Source organism: Girardinichthys multiradiatus, chromosome 21, assembly GCF_021462225.1.
Source record: "Girardinichthys multiradiatus isolate DD_20200921_A chromosome 21, DD_fGirMul_XY1, whole genome shotgun sequence".
NCBI classification, from domain to species: Eukaryota; Metazoa; Chordata; class Actinopteri; order Cyprinodontiformes; family Goodeidae; genus Girardinichthys; species Girardinichthys multiradiatus.
In genome coordinates, this window is record NC_061813.1 from 41,094,682 (window position 1) to 41,104,941 (window position 10,260).

Consider the following 10,260-nt stretch of genomic DNA (forward strand, 5'->3'; position numbering starts at 1 on the left):
AATTTAATTAAGTCTGATTCATTTCAAAGATAATCACATCTGTTGGCTTATAAAATCACATTTTAAACGGGTCATAAAATCAATCAGACCTCCTGTGGATGACTTCAGATCTTTTTGTCAGAGTTTGGATCTGTGACAGTAAAAATAACTGAATTATTTTTCTTTATTTTAATTAGGAGGACAGGACATCTTCATGACGGAGGAGCAAAAGAAGTACTACAACGCCATGAAGAAACTGGGCTCCAAGAAGCCTCAGAAACCTATCCCAAGGCCTCTGGTACCAATGGACAGGAACAATCTATCTATCTATCTATCTATCTATCTATCTATCTATCTATCTATCTATCTATCTATCTATCTATCTATCTATCTATCTATCTATCTATCTATCTATCTATCTATCTATCTGTCTGTCTGTCTGTCTGTCTGTCTGTCTGTCTGTCTGTCTGTCTGTCTGTCTGTCTGTCTGTCTGTCTGTCTGTCTGTCTGTCTGTCTGTCTGTCTGTCTGTCTGTCTGTCTGTCGTGCTTTAGAAAACTCTTCATAACCTTTGACCTTTTCCACACTGTGTCGTGTTTCAACCGTTCCTTTAATTAATCTGTAATCTGTAATTGACTCTGATGAATAAATCAGAGTTTTACTTGGATGAAATCTCCTTTATTTTCTTTCCAGTTCAGTCAGGAACAAATCCCAACGAGAGGTTAGTGGGTTGGACCGTACCAACATGGGAAAAGGCTGAAGGGGTGTGAAGAGTTCTACACAGCACTATAGTTCTGGGTTTCACCAGTAAAATCCAAACACTCTTTTACTGATCTTATTAATAAAGTCTTCTCTAGTTTTAATCAATAATAAAACAGAAGATCAGACAGAAGAAAGTGATTTTAGAAACTGGCCTGAAACCAAATCTAACCGGAACACCAAATAAATGCTAAATGGATCTGATCCTCATCAGTAAGTTAGAATCTCCCTGATTCCTCTCCAGAACAATCTGCAAGGCTTCTTCTTCGACCTGGTTGGGAAGCAGGCCTTCGACATCATCATCATGGTGCTGATCCTCCTTAATATGATCACCATGATGGTGGAGACGGATGAGCAGTCGCCTCAGATGGAGAAGATCCTGTACTACGTCAACCTGGCCTTCATCGTCATCTTCACCACCGAGTGCAGCATCAAGATCATGGCGCTGCGCTGCTACTTCTTCACAATCGGCTGGAACATCTTCGACTTTGTGGTTGTCATCCTCTCCATCGTTGGTGAGTTCTGACACTTCTACAGTTTCTTTAACATTTTCTCTTCTGCCCTCTTCATGAAGGAAAGGTAGTCCTGTAGTCACGCATAAAATGAATCAAAAAAGAAGAATATTTCAAACAGTCAGAGGTAAATACATTTGTTCTCTTAACTTTAAGGCTGGACTCAAGGTCATAAAAACTGGTCCAACCTCAGTTGGCGAACATCACCTGACATTTTAGTTATTTGTTGAAGAAAACCTAAAGGTGTTTCAGAGATGGACAAACTAACTGCACTCCGTGTCCTCACAGCTAGTAGCACCTCTGTGGTCATTGAGCTGCTGCTGTGAAGATGTGTCCAGAAAACACGTTGACAGAACTTAATTTAATAGATGATCATTTTATTTCAATCAAGCCCATATCAGAATCACAGATCCATGCCTCAGACCTGGCCTTACTAACCCAATTGTTATAGAAATACCAACTATGAGCACGGTTTTTTATAAGGGGTTCAAATAGCAGACACTCTTTTCCATATTTGGGATTGTCCTAACATATGTCTTCAGTCAGCCCCGATTCTCAGGATGTCCAAATTATCGGAGAGGACCAGGCGTTTTCCACTCCCTGCTTGGATTAGGATTATTTTGTGGATGGCCTAATGCTAGTTAACGGCAGCTTGTTTTTGTTCAAACTCTTATCTCCCAATTCGAACCTGGGATGAGTTGTTATAAGAAATAAAACATGTCAGTAAATCATTGATATATACTCCTGATAGTGCACCACCTTTAGCAAGAAGAACGTCCAGCTTTTATTTTCTGTCTGGCTTCATCTGTCTCTCATACTGTTGTGGAGGTACCTTGTCCCTTCTTCCTAATGTGGCTTCATCAAACTAACCATGAAGGTGGCCTCCATCTTTACCTGCAGCAAGGTCTCATTCAGCTTCTTACAGTAACACCAGTCAGCTGAAGCAGCGCAGAAAAAACTCAGCAGTTTATATTTTGTGTAAACTGCCTCCTCCCGTCCCCCCGTTAGCCTGACATGATCCGGAGAGCCGGTAATTAAGCGTGTGTGTGTGTGTGTGTGTGTGTTGTGAGGGCGCTCAGACGAGGCAGCCTGGGGGAGGTGAAGGTAACAGCAGCAAACGAGCTGCCAGAGGGTGGACCCTGGAGATGAATCCAACATGATTGAGTTGTTACATTAGCTGCTCTTCGTGTGTGTGTGTGTGTGTGTGTGTGTGTGTGTGTGTGTGTGTGTGTGTGTGTGTGTGTGTGTGTGTGTGTGTGTGTGTGTGTGTGCGCGCGCAGCACCTCTGCACGTTTATCACTCCTGGATAACAAGGAGAAGATGGATGAATTACTACATTTGACTTGCTTGTAACAGGGGAGAGGCGACTCAATCCTCCAGAACCACTAACTCACGCTCTAATAAAAACGGCCTGACGGGTCACGACTGAGAGGTCCAAACTGAGAGCTTTTAGATGATGTAGCTCGCAGATTTATCAGCGGATAAAAAGGAGTCTAAAAGCCCACAGATTATTGGAGGGTAAACAACTGATAAATGCTGTTTAAATTAAATTAAATTCAGTTTATTTATATAGCCCCAAATCACAACACATGTTGTCTCAAGGCTCTTTACAATTTCAATTCAATGGAATCAGATAAACAGATTTCAAGTCAGGTCCATACTTTCCAGTTGATCCTAGATACCAAACAATGTCAGGTTATTATCAGGTTATGAATTCAGGTTATTATTCAATTTGGTTAAAATGTTTTTCTATCTAAGGATGTTCCCGGTCCATGTTGGACTCCAGCAGGGCTGCCCTTTATCACCGGTCCTGTTCATAACTTTTATGGACAGGATTTCTAGGCGCAGCCAAGGGCCGGAGGGGGTCTGGTGTTTGAGGACCAGTGGATTTTGTCTCTTCCTTTTGCAGATGACGTGGTCTTGCTGGCCCCCGCAGGCCCCCGGCTGGCTGCCGCAGTAATGGGGGCGCTGTGCCGGTCTGTTGTGGTGAAGAGATTTATCGGTCGGTCTACGTTCCTACCCTCACCTATGGCCATGAACTTTGGGTCATGATAGGGTGAGGAGCTCGGCCATCCAGGAGGGGCTCTGAGTAGAGCCGCTGCTCCTCCACATCGAGAGGAGCCAGTTGAGGTGGCTCGGGCATCTATACCGGATGCCTCCTGGATGCCTTCCTCTGGAGGTGTTCCAGAAACGTCCCGCCGGGAGGAGGTCCAGGGGACGACCCAGGACACGCTGGAGGGACTATGTCTCTCGGCTGGCCTGGGAACGCCTTGGGCTCCCCTCGGAGGAGCTGGAGGGACGTCTGGGCGTCTCTGCTGAGTCTGCCGCCGTGACCCGGTCCCAGATAAAGCGGAAGACGACGATGATCTAAGGATGTTTTGAGCAAAGCCAGCTGAGTCTAAGATAGCATTAAAGGCTATATTAAGGCTATCACTTTCAGTGTCAACATGAATGTTAAAATCCACCACTAAATAACTTTATCAGTATTTAACACTAAATCAGATAAGAAGCCCAAGAACTGATCTAAAAGGGTCTGATGGATGGTACAAAACCACAAAAAAGTGGTTTTAGTGCTTTGCAATTTGGAGGAGGATACTGGGTACTGTGGGCTTGCATGAAGCCAGGTTCTATTATTAGGCTTTTCTCAGGTATGTGTCCAGGTAACAGCACAGTTCAGGAGGCCACAACATGCGTCCTCCTGGTGTCTTTGGTTTCAGGCCTCTGGGACCTCTGTCCAGAAAATGCAGGGTAAAGTCTCTCAGCCTCATGCAAACCCCTACTGTGACTCTGGCTGAACTTCACCTGCTGCTGCTAATTCTGTCTGGTGTACCTATAAGTTACATCACTGTATTCAGTCACTGCCTTAATGGCTGTTGGATGCTTTGGGAAATAGCCTGATAACACCATTGCCACTCATTACCCTCCAGCTCCTTGTAAATGGCATCATTGGTCTCCATTTGGACCAGATTACCTCAGAACCGGACTATTCTTTCTTGGTTTTTGTCAGTGAGTGAATTTCATGTGGCAACGCAGCTTAACGTGACTTTCATATTGTTCTCTCATGTCTTCCAGGCATCGTGCTGGCTGATATCATTGAAAAGTATTTTGTGTCGCCCACCCTGTTCCGAGTAATCCGACTGGCCCGCATCGGACGGGTTCTGCGCCTCATCAGAGGAGCGAAGGGCATTCGGACGTTACTGTTCGCCCTCATGATGTCGCTTCCTGCCCTCTTCAACATCGGGCTTCTCCTCTTCCTCGTCATGTTCATCTACGCCATCTTCGGCATGGCTAACTTTGCCTACGTGAAGCGGCAGGGGGGGATTGACGATATGTTTAACTTTGAGACGTTTGGGAACAGCATGCTCTGTTTGTTTCAGATCACCACCTCTGCAGGATGGGACAGCCTGCTCAACCCCATCCTCAATAACTCCCCTGAGGAGTGCGACCCTCACCTCCCCCATGTTGGCACCACAGTCAAGGGAAATTGTGGGAACCCATCGGTGGGCATCACCTTCTTTGTCACCTACATCATCATCTCCTTTCTCATCGTTGTTAACATGTACATCGCTATCATTCTGGAGAACTTCAGTGTGGCTACGGAGGAAAGCACAGAACCTCTGAGTGAGGATGATTTTGAGATGTTCTACGAGGTTTGGGAAAAGTTCGACCCAGAAGCCACGCAGTTCATGGAGTACTCTAAACTGTCGGACTTTGCAGACTCTCTTTTAGAGCCTCTCCGCATCGCCAAGCCCAACAAGATCAAACTTATCTCAATGGACCTGCCCATGGTCAGCGGTGACAAGATCCACTGCCTGGACATCCTCTTCGCTTTCACCAAGCGCGTCCTTGGTGAGTCGGGGGAGATGGATGCCCTTAAGCAGCAGATGGAAGAGAAGTTCATGATTTCAAACCCATCCAAGATTTCCTACGAGCCAATCACAACAACTCTGAGACGCAAGCAGGAAGAAGTGTCCGCCTCCATCATCCAGAGGTGCTATCGCCGGCACCTGGTGAGGCGACAGATGAAGGCCGCCTCCTACATGTACCGTCAGATCACCACACCCAGACATGATCCCAGCGAAGGCGAGGAAGGAGGGGAGGTGGTTTTTGGGGAGGATGCACCTGAGAAAGAAGGACTGATAGCCACCATGATGAAGGAAAACTATGGCTCCAGTTTGTTAGGGATGGAGCACTCCGAGACCATTTCCTCCACCTCATCACCGCCGTCCTACGACAGTGTGACCCGAGCAACATCGGAAAACTTTCATCCGCTCGCTGCCAAGACAGAAACAGTTGAGGAAACTGCAGGCAGCAAAGTGACAGAACAATCGCTGGCTGAACCCGACACAAAGATGGAAACAGAACCTTAGCAGGAACCCATAAACAAGTTCTGTTGTTTACTGAATGTACCATAGCTCTGGAACGTTGACTCAGCAACAGGAAAAAGCTATGAACTAGGAGTAATGGAGGAGGGGAATGACAAATAAAGGAGAAAGAAATATTTACTACCTTTAATCTTGTTCCACGTTCCTGGTGGAGATTCTTGAACTCCAAGAAAGAACATTTTTGGCGATTCTTAGGAGGAAAACAAAAAACTGTAAAACAGAGAGAGACGCCTCATCCGTGAAGTCAATCTGCCTTTTATTGGAGCAAAAAAACAGGAGCATAAGGAGTGTGGTTCTGTTGTGTCGGGCAGAGACGGGTGTTCTGGACTCTGATCCAGTCAGAGTGATTATATCACCCATCATTTATTTGCCCGGGGAGTTATGTACGCTTGGCTGTAGAGCGACGGGTTTCCTGTCTTCGTTTCTAGACACCTTAACGGTTTCCTGGCTGAGACTTGAGAAAGAAAAGCAACGCTATTTACAAACAGACCTTTTCGTAGTAAAAGTATAACGTTGTTGATGTTACAAGTCTTTTAATATCGGTACAATTATTACTATTTTTTATATTTTTTAGAGTAAGTTAAAAATAAGCCTTTGGAGCGGCGCTCGCTGTGATGAAGTCCCTGAAGTACCGTCTTGTAATTGAGTGCAGATGAAAAATACTGACACCTCAAAAACCTAAAAAAACAACTTCATCGTTTTATTTTCTTTTTGGGCGTTTTTTGCACTTTTGAGTTTACATGTTGCTGTCACTTTACTGCGCCTTTGATAAAGGGTTGACTTGGTTTCTTTCCTGCTCTGACACCAAAAACTAATACAAATGCACAAAACATTTTCTATTGGGTCCCAAACTCCTGATTCGCCTCGGTGGTGAACGTCCATCAGTCCGTCGACCGGTGGCTGATTTGTTAAAAAGTGGACATGAATGGTAGATCTTTGCTTTACTGCTCCGCAAGTGGAGAAAAGGGGCAGTGGCTGCTCTGTAGCCGTGGTAACCAATGATTCATGCATCAGTTTGGACAAAATCTTTTCAAATATTCATGCAGATTTAACTTTAGCCAAAAACTGCCGTCAGGTAATTAACAGTTTAAATGTTAAGGTATAAATGATTGAAGCTAACACTGATATCTTTCTGACTGATTAACTATCTGTTCGGTTTGACTTCAGCTCGATGCACCCAACAACTTTATCCAATTTATCGGAGCCAAGCCTGATTCAGTACATCGAGGTGTCAGCCGGTTCTGACCCGGATGAGACAATCAGCTCAGGATTTTACTGCATTAAGTTTGAAGAAAAGCTGGATGTTGATCCTCATCCTTAGAGCTGTCAGCAGTGTCCTGGAAAAACCTCGGCTAACTGGAAATGAGCACAGATGGAGACCGTCTGAAGGTCTCAGGGGGATAAATTCTGGGTTACTGTTTTTATTAGTTTGTTGATTTCTTTTTCAAGACATTTTTATTTCTTCTGTATAAATTCTTATGCAGATGTAACCCCTTCAATGCTAAACATTAAGTAAGACGCCACTGCTTTCATATATAAATGACTCTGAGGGATTTTTTCTTTTCTCCCCAAGTCTGGAACAAAAGCATTTTGTCTCGGCACAAATATCTGTAACAAGAGCGTTCTCATTTAAGCTGTTCACCCTCTGACCACTAGTTGAAAGGTTAAAGTTGAAGTAACTAAAGTTTTCCATTTCTCCTGTCAAAGAAGTAGCAAACAGCCGAAAACGCAGCTTCCAGAGGAGCAAAACGATCTTGATTGGTTTTCAGAAAAGAACAAAAGATGTGTCTCTCTGTGGTTCCCTGACCCAATCTACGACCCAAACCTGTTCTATGAAGGTTCTGAAGTTGAAGCAAAATCTAAACAAGGATCAGCATGTGCTTCAGGTTGGTCATTGGGGCCTCTGATCACTGACATATATACCTAGCAGTAAAACTAGAGAACTGGTTGATTATTTCTTTGTTGTAACGATGCTTTTGGAAGTCTTGTTGTTTGCCTTAAAGTGGAGCCACATTCATGGGTTGAGCAACAGAGTTTAGGATGAGGGTTAGGTGCATGAAAAACTTACCAAATCATTTCCGCTAATACCAAACAGCTTATGGTGGAGGTGGTGTGATGGTGTGGGGTGGTGCACCTCAATCAATATAGAGATGCAGCACCTCACCACCTTCATTATTTCCAGAGAGAAACTGAGATGAGATTCTGCAGCCACTGGTGATATCTGCAATCTTAGGGACCGAACCCAACCCTCATCCCCACAGAGCAGAGTGTCTCAGAAGCTACCTCCAGAACCTGCGAGAGGAGAGGACGGAGTGGCGTGCAGTCCAGAACTCATCCTTCACTGGGTAAGTCTGGGTTTGCTGCCTGTGCCAGAAGGACCAACAGAACCACACCTCCAAAAAAGAAGGAATAGGATACCATCCCACAGCAGTGTGTGACCAAGCTGGTGACCAGCTAATTAATAGTTCTCGTTGTTTCAAACTTCATATTGTCCAATTCAGTGAACAACACCACACAAGAGCTAATGGCTGAATAAGGTGTCTGGTACTGGACAAGAGGACCCGGTTCCATTTAAAGGAAAAAACAAGACTTCCAATGACATGAGATTTGTTAGCAAGGAGCATCGTCCAATAATCGACCAAAGACCAACCGTTTGTGCTAAGCTCAGAACAAAAACCTGAAACATTCAACCAAACTCTGGCTCAGGGAAACACATCTGCTTTAAGGAGACGGACTTCCTTCCTGTAGGGTGCTGGTAGCGGTCCAGATGGTGTGGCTCCTCTTTAGGCTTTCAGAACATTTTCTGCAGAAAGATTAAAAACAGCTGAAATGAGAGAGCAGACACAACTGAACAAAAACTGGTTGTTCAAGCAGATCTATGTGCTGAGACATAAAAAAGCTGCTTCGTTGGTTCTCACAGGTCCAGAATTTAAGCAGAACCAGGAAATGGGCAGAAGCTGCTGCAGGTTTTTCTTGGACACTAAAATCTTTTTCTGCTCAGTGATATGAAGCGTTTTATTTCAGCAGTTTGGAAACATTTAAACGCTTTGTGAAGAAAACAATGGATCGAATGATTAAAAGTGAATTTTTCCAACAGGAAAAACCCTTTTTAGACTTTAATCAACCTTAATTTATTTATTTATTTCTTATTTATTCTCCGATTGACTGTTTTTGGGTTGAAGGAGAAATGAATGCTGAGCGAGGCTGCTCTTTATCTATTTGCACAAAGAAACTCAAATCAAAAGACAAACTGCGTAGAGCAATAACTGATTGCTGAAAGCGTGTTGGAGAGTTTGAAGGTAACGTTTAACTTGGGAGCCTTTCTTCTGACTGGATGAACCTCTGGATTGACAGGAGCAACATTGACACTTTGAGCATCGGGGCATTTCTGAGGACCTTGTGTGGCGATGCAGCACTGATACGTTGTTTCTGTGGATTCACAGCCAGTCCCACGCAGCCATCGCAGGAACTGGAAATGTTTTCATGGAGCTGAAGTGTACAGCGTTTGTTCTGTCTGTTTGTTCTCACCTGAGGGATCTTTACTAAACAACGCTTTAATAAACACATTTTAAATATGACAAAAAGGTTCTCCTGGCCCCATCTGGACTCTATTTCTACTAGGAGGATAGATGACCATGTAAATTAGGTAATAACAACACTGCTGAACTCTGCTGCCAGGCGTTTTTCAGGTTGCAGTTGTGCTGAAGGGCTGTTTTCAGTAGCAATAGACCCAGAGTGTGCCTGCGATTCATGAAGCCAACACTCCAAGCCATGTTTTCTCATCCCCGACCCAACGATTCATTGACTGATTGATGAACTGACTGGCTGATTTACTGAATGGCTGCTGTAACATGTTGGATGATGAGTTTACTGTCATGGTTTTGATAATTAACAGCTTCACAGTCCCCCGCCCCCTCTTCCTCAGAGGTTGGGGAAACGGTTGATTGGATGATTGGGTGGTGACACTTTAAAACCATCAGAAAGGTTCAGATTCACTGAAATCAACATTTTATCACAACATGCAGAACAACATAATCATAACTTCTAGAGTTTGGGTTTAAAAATGTCCACATGCACAGAAAGCATGAAAGCTGAGAATCAGTTCAGTGTCTCCACACCTGCTGCACAGTGGTGCTGTGGTCAGCACTGTGGACCTGCAGCAAGAAGGTTCTAGGTTCGAATCTTTCTGCATGGAGTGCATGAGTGGGTCCTCTGGCTTCCCCCGAGAGTCCAAAAACCTGACTGTAGACGATGATGGATGGGAAGGTTTTACATGTGCATGAAAAGAAATCATCTGATCTGGCTTTAGGGTGGAGACCATACAAAGAAGACACCGACAAAAAACACAGACGCTCTGAGCCAAGGGGTACTTTCTATAGGGAAACAAGGTTAACAATACTGCAAAACAATAGCAGTGGGCCAGGGATACTTTCTATGGCAACGAAAAAATAAGGACAACACAGAGTAAATAATGGTGATAGATCTGTCAGGGGGTTTGTCCAGGAAAGAAACAAAACTAGGCCAGGGATACTTTCTGTTAGAGAGAAGAGCATAGACAGCACACACAGTTAAAATCTTGTTAAAGTGGAGGAGTCAGGGGTACTTTCTATTGGAAGGAGACACAGA

At 44.3% G+C, this 10,260-nt stretch overlaps 1 protein-coding gene across 1 annotated transcript in view; it reads left to right on the forward strand.

Moving 5' to 3' along the window:
* scn5lab (sodium channel, voltage gated, type V-like, alpha b) overlaps positions 1-10,260 on the forward strand; it is a 210,496-nt gene that overhangs the window by 198,818 nt on the left and 1,418 nt on the right. The window contains exons 30-32 of the mRNA XM_047349534.1: positions 177-277; positions 982-1,252; positions 4,322-10,260. The exon at positions 4,322-10,260 is cut by the window's right edge and continues 1,418 nt beyond it. Coding sequence (XP_047205490.1) covers positions 177-277; positions 982-1,252; positions 4,322-5,619 — 1,670 coding nt within the window. The 3' untranslated portion in view covers positions 5,620-10,260. The remainder of the gene's footprint in view (positions 1-176; positions 278-981; positions 1,253-4,321) is intronic.